This window comes from Pseudophryne corroboree, chromosome 11 (genome assembly GCF_028390025.1).
Source record: "Pseudophryne corroboree isolate aPseCor3 chromosome 11, aPseCor3.hap2, whole genome shotgun sequence".
Lineage (NCBI taxonomy): Eukaryota > Metazoa > Chordata > Amphibia > Anura > Myobatrachidae > Pseudophryne > Pseudophryne corroboree.
The window spans coordinates 310,012,907-310,031,491 of record NC_086454.1 but is presented as its reverse complement, the minus strand read 5'-3'; the positions used below and the strand labels follow the sequence as shown (position 1 = coordinate 310,031,491).

The 18,585-nt window shown below is 51.0% G+C and overlaps 1 protein-coding gene across 2 annotated transcripts in view; it reads right to left on the bottom strand.

Annotated features, from left to right (window-relative positions):
* The window catches only part of SLC9A5 (solute carrier family 9 member A5), a 362,632-nt gene that overhangs the window by 265,791 nt on the left and 78,256 nt on the right, over positions 1-18,585 (bottom strand). Inside the window, exon 1 of one of the 2 annotated variants that reach the window (XM_063945598.1) lies at positions 15,790-16,049. The exons of the other annotated variant lie outside the window; for it this stretch is intronic. Coding sequence (XP_063801668.1) covers positions 15,790-15,973 — 184 coding nt within the window. The 5' untranslated portion in view covers positions 15,974-16,049. Of the gene's footprint in view, positions 1-15,789; positions 16,050-18,585 lie in introns of those variants that run through there. 2 annotated transcript variants of the gene reach the window in all.

Sequence of the window (18,585 nt, the reverse complement as noted above, 5' to 3'; positions counted from 1 at the left end):
AGCGAGCCCACTGATCGCTGAAATTCTTGAGGCGGCCCCCCACCGTACCTGGCTCCGCCTGTGGAGCCCCACCGTCATGCGGCGGACTTGGAAGAAGAAGCGGGGGAGGACTTTTGCTCCTGGGAACCTGCTGTTTGTTGCAGCCTTTTTCCCCTACCTCTGCCTCTGGACAGAAAAGACCCGCCTTTTCCACGCCTGTTTTTCTGGGTCCGAAAGGACTGAACCTGATAAAACGGCGCCTTCTTAGGCTGTGAGGGGACATGGGGTAAAAATGCTGACTTCCCAGACGTTGCTGTGGAAACTAGGTCCGAGAGACCATCCCCAAATAATTCCTCACCCTTATATGGCAAAACTTCCATGTGCCTTTTAGAATCTGCATCTCCTGTCCACTGGCGAGTCCATAAGCCTCTCCTAGCAGAAATGGACAATGCACTTACTTTAGATGCCAGTCGGCAGATTTCCCTCTGTGCATCTCTCATATATAAGACTGAGTCTTTGATATGGTCTATGGTTAGCAGGATCGTGTCTCTGTCTCATGTGTCAATATTTTCTGACAGTTTATCTGACCACGCAGCGGCAGCACTGCACATCCAAGCTGACGCAATAGCTGGCCTAAGTATAATGCCTGAGTGTGTATATACAGACTTCAGGATCGCCTCCTGCTTTCTATCAGCAGGTTCCTTGAGGGCGGCCGTATCCGGAGATGGTAGTGCCACCTTTTTAGACAAACGTGTGAGCGCTTTATCCACCTTAGGAGGTGTTTCCCAACGTGACCTATCCTCTGGCGGGAAAGGGAACGCCATTAGTACCTTCTTAGGAATTACCAATTTTTTATCAGGGAAAGCCCACGCTTCTTCACACACTTCATTTAATTCATCTGATGGGGGAAAAACTACGGGTAGTTTTTTCTCCCCAAACATAATACCCTTTTTAGTGGTACCTGTATTTATATCAGAAATGTGTAACACCTCTTTCATTGCCTCAATCATGCAGTGAATGGCCTTAGTGGGCATCAGGTTAGACTCATCGTCGTCGACACTGGTGTCAGTATCAGTGTCGACATCTGGGTCTGCGGTCTGAGGTAGCGGGCGTTTTAGAGCCCCTGATGACCTGTGCGACGCCTGGACAGGCACGAGCTGAGAAGTCGGCTGTCCCACATTTGGCATGTCGTCAAATTTCTTATGTAAGGAGTCTATACGTGCACTCATTTCTTTCCATAAGCTCAACCACTCAGGTGTCTGCCCCGCAGGGGGTGACATCCCTTCTAAAGGCATCTGCTCCGTCTCCACATCATTATCCTCATCAAACATGTCGACACAGCCGTACCGACACACCGCACACACACAGGGAATGCTCCAACAGAGGACAGGACCCACAAAAGCCCTTTGGGGGGACAGAGTGAGAGTATGCCAGCACACACCAGAGCGCCATATAATGCAGGGACTAACTGAGTTATGTCCCCTATAGCTGCTTTTTCTATATAATTGTATACTGCGCCTAAATTTAGTGCCCCCCCCTCTCTTTTTTACCCTTTTCTGTAGTGTAGACTGCAGGGGAGAGCCAGGGAGCTTCCTTCCAGCGGATCTGTGAAGGAGAAATGGCGCCAGTGTGCTGAGGGAGATAGCTCCGCCCCTTTTCCGCTGACTATTCTCCCGCTTTTTCCTATATTCTGGCAGGGGTATTTTCCACATATATAGCCTCTGGGGCTATATATTGTGGTATTTTTGCCAGCCAAGGTGTTATTATTGCTTCTCAGGGCGCCCCCCCCCCAGCGCCCTGCACCCTCAGTGACCGGAGTGTGAAGTGTGTGTGAGGAGCAATGGCGCACAGCTGCAGTGCTGTGTGCTACCTTGGTGAAGACTGATGTCTTCTGCCGCCGATTTTCCGGACCTCTTCTTGCTTCTGGCTCTGTAAGGGGGACGGCGGCGCGGCTCCGGGACCGAACACCAAGGCTGGGCCTGCGGTCGATCCCTCTGGAGCTAATGGTGTCCAGTAGCCTAAGAAGCCCAAGCTGGCTGCAAGCAGGCAGGTTCGCTTCTTCTCCCCTTAGTCCCTCGCTGCAGTGAGCCTGTTGCCAGCAGGTCTCACTGAAAATAAAAAACCTAATTTCTATCTTTCTTTCTAAAGGCTCAGGAGAGCCCCTAGTGTGCATCCAACCTCGGCCGGGCACAAAATCTAACTGAGGCTTGGAGGAGGGTCATGGTGGGAGGGGCCAGTGCACACCAGGTAGTCATAAATCTTTCTAGAGTGCCCAGCCTCCTTCGGAGCCCGCTATTCCCCATGGTCCTTACGGAGTTCCCAGCATCCACTAGGACGTCAGAGAAATAATGGTGCTGGGAAAGAGGTGCAGGGTCAGAGGCAGAACTAGCAGTGGTGCTAGGGGGCACCAGACAAAATCTTGCCTAGGGCATCATATTGGTTAGGGCCAGCTCTGAGTACAGGGGTTAGGTATAGGCACTGGGGAGGGTTAGACTGGAGGGGTATGGGTCATAGGGTCGGCATGCATTAGGTCGACAGTCATTAGGTCGACCACTATTGGTCGACAGTGACTAGGTCGACACCTGAAATAGGTCAACACAGTCATTAGGTCAACATGGAAAAAGGTTGACATGAGGTTTTTTTCTTTTCATTTTTTGGTGTCGTTTTCATCGTAAAGTGACGGGGAACCCCAATTAGTGCACTGTGTCCTCTCGCTCCGCTACCTCTGCGCTCGGCACAGGTAACTATTCCCAATCGTAGTCCACGTGGATCGTAAAGTATGAAAAAGTTCAAAAAATGAAGATTTTTTGGGGGGGGGGAAACGCATGTCGATCTTTTTCCATGTCGACCTAGTGACCAGGTGGACCAATAGTGGTCGACCTAATGACTGTCGACCTAAGTGTGATCGATCTAATGACCGTATTCCGATTAGGGGAGGGTTAGGCTGTGGGATGGGGGGGGGGGGGGTGTTAGGGTTAGGCTGCTGGAGGGGTGAGTTAAGATTAGGGGTCTGGTGAAAATATTACTGCGATCAGTCAGGATTTTGGTCGTCAGGATTCCGCTGTCGGTCTCGTGGGGAGGGGTTGATTATCGAGTTACCAACAGTGATAGAGGGATCAGTTTGGTACCTACTATTGATGGGTGGAAATATGAATTCTGTATTGGAAATATTAAAGTTTGAGGTGGTGAGATGACGTCTAAGATGAAACATCAGAAAGACAATCGGTGACGCAGACCAATACCGATGGTGACAAATCTTAGAAAGCCTGTTTGTGCTACTGGAAGATGACCGTATACACAGGACTACATCAATGGTCTTCCAAATTCATTCACCAACACCCCACATATTAAATTGATAATTGATGGGGCTCAGTTTGGAGAAATATGCAAGCTGAGATTTGCAGTAGGAGAGGTTATCAGAACACTCCTGTCATGAATCCCATACGTCCAGTGCAACTGAGCCGCCCTGAGGGGGGCAACGTACCATATTTTCCTTTCAATTTTGCATCTTAGCACATCGCAGACGCAGCGGAAAGCCAATCACAGTGTACTAGAGACGCTGGGATGCCAATTTAACGGTACAGGATTTGGTTTTACGCACGTACAAAGTCACATATGAAGCACCACGGAACCTGGCGTGAGGAGTGGCTGCTGCATCAGAGCCCTTCTTACACAGATGCAGACTCAGTCACACACAGTAACCCAGTAATGTAGTTTTATTGCATCTCTGTGTTTCAATTATGCAAATAAGATGCACTTTGTCAGCGAAGACAGCGCTCAGTGCGATCGAGCCCGAGGGGGAAGGGGGGGGGGGGTGCATCAAACGCCCCATGAATTTTTAAAAGTAAGAAAAATTTTGTCCCCATGCTACATCTCCTATATAATAGCCCAGATCTGTGACTTTGTGCTTCATTTGCTAACGCTGGGCGGAGTCAAAACACTGGGCGGAGTTAGTCAAATGAGTCACAGATCTGGGCAAATCTATAGGAGACTTGGAGCAGGAGCAGGAGCAGATGGTATGGGCATGGCACAAGCAGGGGTGCATACCTCCCAACTTTCTTCAGGCAGGAGGGACACACGCACAGCAAAAAGGGGGCATGGCCAACGGGAAAGGGGGCGTGGCTTCGCTGGTGGACCCGCGATCGCGAGCCATGCCCCTGTTTTCGTCAGTGAGGGGGCATGCCCAGCGCTCTGTGAGCTGCTGGCATGCCCCCAGCGGCGGATTATGAGTCCGGGGGGCCCAGGGCACTTGAGACAGGAACCCTATCTCATTGCTGTGCCTGCTGTGGGTTTGGGGGCGTGGCCTAATTGTGCCCCTCGTTACCACGCCCCTTATGCAAATTCCAGATTTTATTTTATTTTTTATGGGATTTTGGCCCCTCAGCTAGGGGTAAATCCAGAGGGGGTGGTTGCTCCCCCATACACACCCGCAAAAGGTAGAAGAAAGCAGGGAGGCTGCTGCCTCCCTGCTACACCACAGACCTGCCAACATGCAGCAGTGTGTGATGACTGTAGCACAATGCTGCTGCTGTTACTGGCAGGACGGGGGAGCTTCAGAGCTGGGACAGAGCTACTCCAGCTGGGGGCCCCCCTAAAACTGTGAGGCCCGGGGTACGTACCCCCTGGGTCCACCCTTAATCCGTACCCCCTGATGCCCCCTCTCCCTCTGTCTCCACTAAATAGACGCTGTGTGCATGCTAAGCAGAACAGCGAGTACAGGAGCTTCCCAACTGCCCCCCCCTACCGCGGGACACTGCGGCCCGCGGGTGGGACAGACCCCAAAAAATGGGACTGTCCCGCGAAAATCGGGACAGTTGGGAGGTATGTGGGTGTGTGAGGGGTATGCCATACAGACAGACGGGCACCGGCTCACTGTGTGCTTGACCCCCCCATCAGCATACTCAGCAGGGTCTCTCTGGCGCGGAGGAGCGTCACTTTCTGGCACACTCCACGCTTCTTAGCTGCAGTTTTGTGGGGCACCTGCCGCTGTGCAGGTTCCGTACTGCCTCTGTTATCTCCAGCCCCGGCAACCTCACCGCTAGCTGCAGCGCTGCCACCCGCAGTGAGGTGCGCCCAGCTCCTTCACACACTTTAGCCGGCGGGCAGCGCTGCAGAAGTCCGCGCTGCTTGCAGGCTCCGACCCCCTCCTCCCTCCAGCCGCAGATGTCTCCTGGGGGCTAACCAGTCACTCCCAGTCTCCCCTTACCACAGTGCCCGGCAGCCGCGAGGTCCGCGCCGCGTGCATGCTATGACCCCCTCCTCCCTCCAGCCGCAGCGTCTCCTGGGGGCTAACCAGTCACTCCCAGTCTCCCCTTACCACAGTGCCCGGCAGCTGCGCGAGGTCTGCGGTGTGTGACTGAGGAGGGGGGGAGGGATGCTGACGGGCAGAGGAAGCAGGTCTCCAGCCTGAGAGAGTCAGCCATGCCAAGTCTCCAGCAGCAGCAGATCCCAACAGGTTGGAGTGGAACAGCAGCAGTCAGCAGCAGTGACTCCGGTAAGACACATCTGTCTGTCACCACTGTTTTGTCCCTAATACCAATCTCTCCCGTGCCCTGTGTTCTGTCATGTCCCTGTCACCCCTGGCCTTGCCCTGTCACCCCTGGCCTTGCCCTGTCACCCTTATCCTGGCCCTGTCACCCTTATCCTGGCCCTGTCACCCCTATCCTGGCCCTGTCACCCCTATCCTGGTCCTGCCGCCCCTACCATGGCCCTGTCACCCCTATCCTGTCCCTGTCATTTCTGTCCTGGCCCCGTCACCCCTGTTCTGACCCTGTCACCCCTGTCCTGGCCCTATTACTGCATACCCTCCAACTACCTTTTTGGCAGGTACAGTACCTGCAGCGCCTCCAGACCCCTCCCCAATGCACCACACCTCCGCACCTTCCCCTCCACCACATGCGACACTCCACCCCTCCCCCACACGCTGTGCCTCCAGAGCCCCTACACCACCAGCGGCTCTCACTCCCCACCCCTCCACCACCCACAGCACCTCCAGAACCCCTCCACCATCCATCCCCCATATATGTCTCCCCCCACACCTGCCCCCCTCCACCCACAGCATCTGCAGACACCCTCCTCCATTTGCGGTCCCCCCCTCACCCACCCACGGCACCTCCGCACCTGCCCCTCCACCACCTGCAGCGCCTCCGGACCCCCTTCCCCGTCCGCCGCACCACCCGCACCTGCCTCTCACCCACCGCGGTGCCTCCGGACCCCCACCCCCGCCCCTTCCCATCTCACAGCACCTCCGGAACCCTTTACCCATCCGCAACATCCCTGCACCTGCCCCTCCCCCGTGACACCCCTGCCCCTCCCCCACCTGCAGTGCCTCCGGACCCCTCCCCCATCTACAGCCCCCACTCTTCTGTCTCTACCCCACCCGCAGCACCTCCCAACCCTTCCCCATCCGGGCCCCCCCGCATCTGTCCCCCCTCCACCTGCAGCATCTACAGACACCCTCCCCCATTCGCAGTCCCCCCCGCACCCGCTCATTCTGTACATCGTGCCCTGCAGGTGCTGTTCACGCCATCGCAAGGGGCTGCGCCTCCTTCACCATCGCACGCCCTTTCATTGTGCAATATTTAACCACTAACAAAGGAATGCAAGTAATACTCCATATAATACAAATATTGAACCCCATATAGGCATGCAAGGGTTAAAGGGGCGTAGCCCCTTGCGACGGTGTGAAGAGCGCCCGTAGGGCGCGATGAAGCACCTAGTTTTTTTTAATTGTTAAGTATATATTGCATACCAATTTTGAAGAATCTGAGATGATATTTATGTGGCCCACCATGGCCCTGAAGATTAAAGATTTCTATTCATTTCTTTTTTTTCTTTTTTTTCTATTTATTTCTATAAATTTCTATTTATTTTATCTGAAAAAGTAATAATGATTTGATTAATGATTTGTGATTTGGATGGGAACAGCCACGATAGACCCATGAGGCTTCATGCTGTTCCCTTTCTTTGTTATGGGAATTTTTGTGTGTGGAGGTGGACCACCTAAGTCAAATCGTACATCAAAATAAATTTGCACTTCCGAATGTCGGGGTGTTTGATGCACCCTGGGTGGGGGGGGGGGGGGTTATTTGGTGTGACTGAAACAACAGTAAGAAAGGACACACTTGTATATAGAATGCAAAACACCTTAGGCTCTTTTATGCTATGGAAATGTTTATGCTTTTTATATATGGGAACTTATATTTAAGGTTAATGGTTCTATATGATTCCTGCCTAATTAAAAAAATCCAGGTGTAGTTATACAAGTATTGTCAAGTAGGTCTCATTATATCACATAGCCCAAAGCATGCATTGAATTACCTCCAGCACTATTCCTTACGGCAGCCAGATTGTATGGGGGAGCCTATTCTTTTAATGACGTAGAACTAAAATCTGAACTGTAATTTGCACTGTGCCTATCACGATCACACAGACATGTAATATAGGCTGTGACACTGAGTAAAGGCCAGTACTGACGGGAGAGATGTGTGCTGAGCGATCTTAACACAAGGGGTCATTCTCACCCGTTTGCACGCAGCGGTTCTTCGCTGCGGTGCGAACGGGTCTGGACTGCGGCTGCACGACGCCCACAACGCGCACGCGTGTCTTTGCTTGGCGACGGTCATTGTCGGACAGCAACGCCGCCAGCGCTGAAAGTGATCGCAGCGGCGATCGCAAGAAGATTGACGGCGGGGAGGCGTTCCGGGGCGTCTACTCACCATTTTCCGGGCGTGGAGATCCGAACGCAGGCGTGTCTGGCCGTTTGTACGGCGGATGTCTGACGTCAGTCCCAGGACCTTCGCCGCTGGATCCGTCACACGGGGTAAGTAGGTCTGACCCTGGTCTTGTTTTGCAGGAAACTTTTTTAGCATAGCAGGGCTGCACAAGCGATCACAGCCCTGCTATGCTAAAATACACTCCCCCATAGGCGGCGTCTAGTTGATCGCGCGAGCATCAAAAAGTTGCTACGTGCGATCAACTCGGAATGACCACCACAGACCACTCAGCACACATCACGCGAGGGGGACGACAACGGAGGGACGCTCACTTCACACAGCGCTGAAGTGAGCAACCCGCTAGATTGAGCCTGCATGCAGGCCAATCTAGCACCAGCGATAGCGAGGCGCGGGGCCGCGCATCGCTATCGCTGTGGGGCATACACACGGCAGATCCGTGCTTAAAATCTAAGCAATCTAGTCAGATTGCTTAGATTTGAAACACGGATCTCCCCGTGTGTACCCCCCTTACGTTCCTCTCCTACCTCGTACAATGACATTCAGTATTGGGATGCAATTTGCCAGCACCTTGCCACACTGCGATTCCCAGCTCTTTCTGTGACATTACATCCCTCGCTGCCCCCCTGGGGTTCTATATAAACTGGTAAGTATTATTAAACTCGCTTAAACATAAGTCACCCCCAGCTGCGCCGTACACACTCCGTGCTGCTCCCTGGCTCAGTCGCTTAGCGGAGAGAGCGGATATTACCAGTACATCAAGAGAGCAATAAATAGGACTGCAGCTCGCTGAATACGCACCATGGTAACACTTTCTGTACAAGGACAAATTTCCTCGCAATCATAAATCAGACACAGGTAACAACTCCGGGAAACAGCAAGAAACAGAGTAATGGCTGCAACTACAACCAAGCAATGAGACTGCTTCCCATCTAGCTTCAAACGGAACGGAATTCACACCTTGTGCTCCGCAAGACAAGGCGAAATCTTAGCAGGGTTAACCTGAAACTAGGGAGGCCAATTCCGGGATCGGGATCGGCGGGGTCCCGGGATTTAGGCCCAAAAACGGCCGGGATTCAATCCCGGGATTGGAAGCTCCAATCCCGGGGATTGAGGGATCAGCGTTGAGCGTCCTCAGGACGCTCAGACGCTGCCCAGCTCCCTCCTCCTGTCTCCCCCTGCGCAGCGTGACCTGTGACTGTGAGGTCACGCTGCGCTTTCAGCAGCCGCCGAGCCGGAAAGTACGGCGGTCTTCACCCGCCGCCTCCTCCCGGCTCACCCTGTATTCACCCGCTGCCTCCTCCCGGCTACCCTACACTCACCCGCCGGCTCCGCTGCACTCACCCGCCGGCTCCTCATCACCCGCTACCTGGCTGTGCAGGTACGGGTTTTTTTTTTATGTCTGCAGGGCGGGAGGCGGCCGGACACAGTCTAAAGCCAATCCCGGGTATCCCGGGATTGACCATTTTTCAATCCCGATACCCGGGATTGAAAAAATGGCCCGGGATTGGCTTCCCTACCTGAAACATATGAAAGGTACTTTTAAATCAGCAACCATACGAGCAGATGTAACCTGGAGAAGTGATAAAGCAGTGATAAGCGCAAGGTGATAACACACCAGCCAATCATTACGGATTTGAAAAATTAGTTAGGAGCTGATTGGCTGGTGCGTTATCACCCTGCACTTATCACAGCTTTATCACTTCTTTATCCCTTCCCCAGGCTTAATAAACCTGCCCATAGTTTCTGAAATACAAGTGTCGCGCCCCCTGACGGTGTGAGAATTACGCCCTGTATGCGGAATAGGACAAGATACTGCGATTTAAAGCTCAACAAGTTGTCAGTGGACCGAATATTAAGCACAGCTACGATCAACTCGGAATGACCCCCTATATGTCATATGCGGTGGCCTCACGCTAGTTAAGCCTCTGACTTGAGTTACGATGGTAGATACAAGCCTAGCGGAACGATTCAGTGGTGGGACAGCTGCTTCGAAGGTCAGCAGTTCTGCAATCCCTAAACACTCTTTTGCCACTAACAGCGGCAGAGAGATAGGAACTAGTGCAACTAGATAGATTAATCTCCTGAGAGTTGTATCGTGGAGTGTACAGTAAGAGGAAGGTGCTGGTAGCCTGGGTTGCATGTCAGCTGAGTGTTGTGGCCATGGGCACCTGGGATAATTGGTTACTGCAAACTACAAGGGGTGATAACATTTATAATTCAGTGGAGCTCTTTAGCAAACTTTTCTTCCCAGGGCAGCACTTCCGAAAAGAGGCTCAACCGGTGGCACAGTCGTCCAGTGCAGAGTCTTCCACGGCCAGCTTATGGCAGTACTGAAAGATGGACTGGATAATGGGCCTAATTCAGACCTGATCGCAGCAGCAAATTTGTTAGCAGATGGGCAAAACCATGTGCACTGCAGGTGGGGCAGATGTAACATGTGCAGAGACAGATTTGGGTGGGGTGTGTTCAAACTGAAATCTAAATTGCAGTGTAAAAATAAAGCAGCCAGTATTTACCCTGCACAGAAACAAAATAACCCACCCAAATCTAATCTCTCTCTGCACATGTTATATCTGCCCCCCCTGCAGTGCACATGGTTTTGCCCAACTGCTAACAAATTTGCTGCTACGATCAGGTCTGAATTAGGCCCAATATTGCCATTCCAATAGAGGTCCATGGAGATGGTGGTATCCTCGGTTGACTATATTAGCTTTCATTTCTTCAGCATAAATAGCCCCAATCCTAAAATTACCTTTTCTCTACAGTTGGGGCTTGATAAATAGGCCCCTCAGTCAGGGCTGTCTAAACAGCACTGTAGGCACTGGACAAAGCAATGCACTGGGGCCCCTACACACTCATTCATAGAAACCAATTAAAAAAGTCAAAACATGCCCCTTCTGCAGTCCTGCGCCGTCTCCCTGCATGCTTCCTTACAGTGAATGGCTGCCAGCACTTTGATTGGTGGATAGCTCCAGCCATCCACCAATCAGCATGCTGACAGCCATTCACTGAGTGGCTGCAAGCTGGGATGCAGGTAGAGAATGCTCCCTCACCGCTCTGACTGTGTGACCACCACCCGCTCCTGCTCGTAGGCCCCTAGAATTGTGGAGCCCTGGGCAGCTGGCCAGTGTGTCTATACGTTAAGATGGCCTTTGCCACTAACAACTGACTAAATTATAGACCACAATTATACCACAAACACACTACAATTTTAAACATCAACACTACTGCGATGAGTCAATATAATTGATTGGGGGCTGAAACAGCAGCTGTCCTCTAGGGTCACTATTCCCAGTATTCTGAAAATCACGGCATGATCTTATTTATGTGTCAAAATGTGACTGTGGGGTACATTTACTAAGCAGTGATAAGAGTGGAGAAGTGAGCCAGTGGAGAAGTTGCCCATGGCAACCAATCAGCACTGAAGTAACATCTATAAATTGCGTACTATAAAATGATACAGAGCTGCTGATTGGTTGATGGGGAAATATCTCCACTGGCTCACTTCTCCACTCTTATCACTGCTTAGTAAATGTAGCCCACGTATTTGTAAGATTCAGGACTGACACTGATTACAGCTCTCAGATGGATGGAAGGTCAGGTGAAGGATACAGAAAAGTTCCAGACGGGTCACAAGTACAGAGCGGGATAAATTCAACTAGGAATGGATAAAGAGATTAAAGCATATATTTAATTAGATTGATGGTGTGGGGATAAATTGAGAGATTAGGAGGGTACTATCTCCAAGTAACACCAATTGATCCCATAGGATTATCTCAAGTACAGATAAATATATGCATTGTGCTCCACTACAAAAGGCAAAAAAACGGGGGGCGCATCATGGGTGTGTCCTTCACAACGAGGCTAGGAATTTCCTCATCAGCAGGTCTATTAAACTATAGGAAACAATTGCACCACAGGCATACAGTAATATTAAACACCAAGGGGAGAATGTAATAGATGCAGGAAGCGCGAGACTTTGTGCAAGTTCTCACGTTTGTTTGTTTTTTGTTGTTGCTGTTGTTTTTTAAAGTGTCAATCATTTACATAGCAGAACCAACCTGGTTCTGCCGTGTAAATAATTTCCGCTTTAAATAAATTAGAGAACTCGCACAAAATCTCGCACTTCCTTACATTGCCACCCCCCCAAGTGTTCTCATACCCTGTGCTCCTGTGATTGGTTGAATATTATCTTTTACTAACATGGTGACACAAGGTATCTGCAGCACCACACAGTGATAAGCGATATCATTTACGGAAATGCATTGGATATATATATATATATAAACGAAGGCAGGGTTATAGGGTAGCGAAAGGTAGAGGGCGGGTTACAGTGATTCACTATGGACTTGCGGAAGCAAGAAATGATAGCTGCACGGGGGGGGGGGGGGGGTAAAAAGCAAAATAGCATTCAATGCGCCTGTATCCACAAGCGGACAGACAAACAGGGTCTAAGTCACCAGTAGGGGACAAACAGGAGACAAAGGAATCACTGCCAGGATTCCGCCTGTCGAAGTCCCGGCCTCTGTCTCCTGACTGCCAGGATCCCATACCGATCCCGTAGTGTCTGATAGGGAGAGGGAGGGAGTTCCTGGGCAGTGGGGCAGCACTGGAGAAATCTTAGCTTAGCGGAAGGGAGAGGAGGTGAACAGAGCGCAGGTGAGATGGGGGTCAGAGAAGGAGCGGAGAGGGCGGGAGGGAGTGTGGACAGAAGTTACTGTGGGTTGCATATGTAAGGGAGAGTGGGGTCATTGAGGGCTTTATATATGAGGGTGAGAAGTTTATACTGTATTATACTGCATGTGTCCAGAGAGGATAATGAGGCGCCGGCAGTTGATAGATTCCAATAGGTAGTCACAGGTGAGAGGACTGCCAGAAAAGAGGAGGCTGCAGAAGTCTACGCAGGAAATGATAGGGCATGGATGAGCATTTTGGTGGCATATATGGTGATTGAGGGTCTGATCCTAGACATACGGTGACGGCGGAAGCACAGCGGAATACAGGCTTTAATCATCTGGTATTACCTATTCATACTGTGTGGGTCGGTCATATTTCATACATTTGTTTACCCATTCGGCTATGATACATCAAGAAAGAATAAAACATGGTGTCTTTTTTACATTTCATAAAGTGGAGGAGAGTTTAGGTGGACCTTTTGTTCAGTTAAAGGTTGTTTCTAATAAGAATAAATGTACTATTTTGATGTAATTGGCAGACGTCATAGGAGCCTTGTCCACAATACTAGGACAACTGGGTTCCAGTCCTGTTAACTACACTGATCCCAGAACACGGAGTGGGATCAGCAAGAGGCTAGGAGCCTCCGGGAGAAAGAGAACACTCAGTATTTAATAGCTTACTTTTATAGAGTAAGAGAAACTAACTCAGAGTAGGGTATACAGGGTACGGTAAGAGGGTGCCGTACAGGGAATATAGGGTACAGTGAGTGGGCACCATACAGGGTATATAGGGTACAGTGAGAGAGCACCATACAGGGTATATAGGGTAGATGTGAGAGGGCACCATACTGGGTATATAGGGTACAGTAAGAGGGCGCAGTACAGGGTATATAGGGTACAGTAAGAGGTCACAGTATAGGGTATATAGGGTACAGTGGGAGGGCACCATACAGGGTATAGTAAGAGGGTGCCGTACAGGGTATATAGGGTGAAGTAGAGGACGCCATACAGGGTATATAGGGTACAGTAAGAGGTTACAGTGTAGGGTATATAGGGTACAGTGAGGGGACACCATACAGGTTATATAGGGTACAGTGAGAGGGCACCATACAGGGTATATAGGGTACAGTAAGAGGGCACCATACAGGGTATATAGGGTACAGTAAGAGGCCACAGTGTAGGGTATGTAGGGTACAGTGAGAGGGCACCATACAGGGTATACAGGATATATAGGATACAGTGAGAGGGCACAGTGCAGAGTATGAAGAGAATAAATAGAGAGCAGAGTGCTGGGGGTGGGGGTGGGGGATCACTCATTATGAAGGGTAGACATTGAATGCACACTACATTCTTTTAATCCAAGCATTACTAAACATCTATTAATTGAATAATACCATATGCAAGGAGAGAATGCCCAGTGCAGAGAAGAAAGGATATAGTAACAGTGCAGGCTACAGAGTAGGAAGTGTATTTTGACAGCTCACAATGTATAGTAGGTAGCGACAGTAGAGAGTAGAAAGGGTACAGTGAGAGGGCATAGGATAGGTACAGTGAGAGGGCACAGCATAGGATGGGTACGGAGAGAGGGCACAGCATAGGATGGGTACAGGGAGAGGGCACAGCATAGGATGGGTACAATGAGAGAGCACAGCATAGGGTGGGTACAGGGAGATGGCACAGCATAGGATGGGTACAGGGAGAGGGCACAACGTAGGATGGGTACAGGGAGAGAGCACAGCATAGGATGGGTACGGAGAGAGGGCACAGCATAGGATGGGTACGGAGAGAGGGCACAGCATAGGATGGGTACAATGAGAGAGCACAGCATAGGGTGGGTACAGGGAGATGGCACAGCATAGGATGGGTACAGGGAGAGGGCACAACGTAGGATGGGTACAGGGAGAGAGCACAGCATAGGATGGGTACAGGGAGAGGGCACAGCATAGGATGGGTACAGTACAGTGAAAGAGCACAGCATAGGATGGGTACAGGGAGAGGGCACAGCATAGGATGGGTACACGGAGAGGGCACAGCATAGGATGGGTACCGTGAGAGGGCACAGCATAGGATGGGTACAGTACAGTGAGATGGCACAGCATAGGATGGGTACAGGGAGAGGGCACAGTATAGGATGGGTACACGGAGAGGGCACAGCATAGGATGGGTACCGTGAGAGGGCACAGCACAGGATGGGTACAGGGAGAGGGCACAGTATAGGATGGGTACAGGGAGAGGGCACAGCATAGGATGGGTACAGGGAGAGGGCACAGCATAAGATGGATACAGTGAGAGGGCACAGCATATGAGGACACATAGGATGGGTACAGTGAGAGGGCACAACATAGGATGGGTACAGTGAGAGGGCACAACATAGGATGGGTACAGTGAGAGGGCACAGCATAGGATGGATACAGTCAGGGAGAGAGCACAGCATATGAGAGAGCACAGCATAGGATGATTACAGTGAGAGGGCACAGCATAGGATGGGTACAGTGAGAGGGCACAGCATAGGATGGGTACAGTGAGAGGGCACAGCATAGGATGGGTACAGTGAGAGGGCACCGCATAGGATGGATACAGTCAGGGAGAGGGCACAGCATAGGATGGGTACAGTCAGTGAGAGGGCACAGCATAGGATGGGTACAGTGAGAGGGCACCGCATAGGATGGGTACAGTGAGAGGGCACAGCATATGAGAGGGCATAGGATGGGTACAGTGAGAGGGCACAGCATAGGATGGGTACAGTGAGAGGGCACAGCATAGGATGGGTACAGTGAGAGGGCACAGCATAGGATGGGTACAGTGAGAGGGCACAGCATAGGATGGGTACAGTGAGAGGGCACAGCATAGGATGGGTACAGTCAGTGAGAGAGCACAGCATATGAGAGGGCACAGCATAGGATGGGTACAGTGAGAGGGCACAGCATATGAGAGGGCATAGGATGGGTACAGTGAGAGGGCACAGCATAGGATGGGTACAGGGAGAGGGCACAGCATAGGATGGGTACAGTCAGTGAGAGGGCACAGCATATGAGAGGGCACAGCATAGGATGGGTACAGGGACAGGGCACAGCATAGGATGGGTACAGTGAGAGGGCACAGCATAGGATGGGTACAGGGACAGGGCACAGCATAGGATGGGTACAGGGAGAGGGCACAGCATAGGATGGGTACAGTGAGAGGGCACAGCATAGAGTGGGTACAGTGAGAGGGCACAGCATAGGATGGGTACAGTGAGAGGGCACAGCATAGGATGGGTACAGTGAGAGGGCACAGCATAGGGTATGATACTATATGACGGGCAGTACAATGAGGAGGAAGGCGCAGGTACCAGTACACGGCAATGATAGGGAGACGATGGATAGCGGAGCAGGCACAGCTGTCATACGGGTTCTTACCGATCTTGGCCAGGCTGGCCACCAGGATCCACACGGCCACCAGGTAAGGAGTCTGCACCATGTGCCATTCCCAGCGCACCACCTGGAAGCCGCCCTGGCTGGCAGCCGCATCCTCCTCCCGGTCACCATCGGTGCCCAGCGCCGGGACCACCGGGAGCAGCAGCCCCAGCAGCAGTCTGTCCATCACCCGGGTCTATCCTCCGGGAGACCGGAGCAGCCGGATCTCCAATGCCGGCCTGACATCATGACAGGGGGATGCGTCCTCCAATCACAGGGCGAGGAGAGACCAAGTAAGTGGTCTGACGTCACTCACCATGTGCTTCCCTATACATCACCCATATACATTACTGTACATCACATCTAATACTCATACAGTACTGTACATCTATCTCCCATACATATATGTACATTATTATATACATCTATCAGCCATACATCACTGTACATCACATCTAATACTCATACATTACTGTACATCTATCTCCCATACATATATGTACATTACTATATACATCTATCACCCATATACATTACTGTACATCACATCTAATACTCATACATTACTGTACAGCTATCTCCCATACATATATGTACATTATTATATACATCTATCACCCATATACATTACTGTACATCACATCTTTCTCTATCGTCCTAGTGGATGCTGGGGTTCCTGAAAGGACCATGGGGAATAGCGGCTCCGCAGGAGACAGGGCACAAAAGTAAAGCTTTCCGATCAGGTGGTGTGCACTGGCTCCTCCCCCTATGACCCTCCTCCAAGCCAGTTAGATTTTTGTGCCCGGCCGAGAAGGGTGCAATCTAGGTGGCTCTCCTAAAGAGCTGCTTAGAAAAGTTTAGCTTAGGTTTTTTATTTTACAGTGAGTCCTGCTGGCAACAGGATCACTGCAACGAGGGACTTAGGGGAGAAGAAGTGAACTCACCTGCGTGCAGGATGGATTGGCTTCTTGGCTACTGGACATCAGCTCCAGAGGGACGATCACAGGTACAGCCTGGATGGTCACCGGAGCCTTGCCGCCGGCCCCCTTGCAGATGCTGAAGTAAGAAGAGGTCCAGAATCGGCGGCAGAAGACTCCTCAGTCTTCTAAAGGTAGCGCACAGCACTGCAGCTGTGCGCCATTTTCCTCTCAGCACACTTCACACGGCAGTCACTGAGGGTGCAGGGCGCTGGGAGGGGGGCGCCCTGGGAGGCAAATGAATACCTATTTTGGCTAAAAATACCTCACATATAGCCTCCGGAGGCTATATGGAGATATTTAACCCCTGCCAGAATCCGTTAAGAGCGGGAGACGAGGCCGCCGAAAAAGGGGCGGGGCCTATCTCCTCAGCACACAGCGCCATTTTCCCTCACAGAAAGGCTGGAGGGAAGGCTCCCAGGCTCTCCCCTGCACTGCACTACAGAAACAGGGTTAAAACAGAGAGGGGGGGCACTAATTTGGCGTTAGAAATATATAAAAAAGATGCTATAAGGGAAAACACTTATATAAGGTTGTCCCTATATAATTATAGCGTTTTTGGTGTGTGCTGGTAAACTCTCCCTCTGTCTCTCCAAAGGGCTAGTGGGTCCTGTCCTCTATCAGAGCATTCCCTGTGTGTGTGCTGTGTGTCGGTACGTGTGTGTCGACATGTATGAGGACGATGTTGGTGAGGAGGCGGAGCAATTGCCTGTAATGGTGATGTCACTCTCTAGGGAGTCGACACCGGAATGGATGGCTTATTTAGGGAATTACGTGATAATGTCAACACGCTGCAAGGTCGGTTGACGACATGAGACGGCCGACAAACAATTAGTACCGGTCCAGACGTCTCAAAAACACCGTCAGGGGTTTTAAAACGCCCGTTTACTTTAGTCGGTCGACACAGACACAGACAGGGACACTGAATCCAGTGTCGACGGTGAATAAACAAACGTATTCCTTATTAGGGCCACACGTTAAAGGCAATGAAGGAGGTGTTTCATATTTCTGATACTACAAGTACCACAAAAGAGGGTATTATGTGGGATGTGAAAAAACTACCGTAGTTTTTCCTGAATCAGATAAATTAAATAAAGTGTGTGATGATGCGTGGGTTCCCCCCGATAGAAAATTATGGGCGGTATACCCTTTCCCGCCAGAAGTTAGGGCGCGTTGGGAAACACCCCTTAGGGTGGATAAGGCACTCACACGCTTATCAAAACAAGTGGCGGTACCGTCTATAGATAGGGCCGTCCTCAAGGACCAGCTGACAGGAGGCTGGAAAATATCATAAAAAGTATATACACACATACTGGTGTTATACTGCGACCAGCGATCGCCTCAGCCTGGATGTGCAGAGCTGGGGTGGCTTGGTCGGATTCCCTGACTAAAAATATTGATACCCTTGACAGGGACAGTATTTTATTGACTATAGAGCATTTAAAGGATGCATTTCTATATATGCGAGATGCACAGAGGGATATTTGCACTCTGGCATCAAGAGTAAATGCGATGTCCATATCTGCCAGAAGATGTTATGGACACGACAGTGGTCAGGTGATGCAGATTCCAAACGGCACAAAGGTGTATTGCCGTATAAAGGAAGAGGAGTTATTTGGGGTCGGTCCATCGGACCTGGTGGCCACGGCAACTGCTGGAAAATCCGCCGTTTTTACCCTAAGTCACATCTCTGCAGAAAAAGACACCGTCTTTTCAGCCTCAGTCCTTTCGTCCCTATAAGATCATATCTGCCCAGGGATAGAGGAAAGGGAAGAAGACTGCAGCAGGCAGCCCATTCCCAGGAACAGAAGCGTTCCACCGC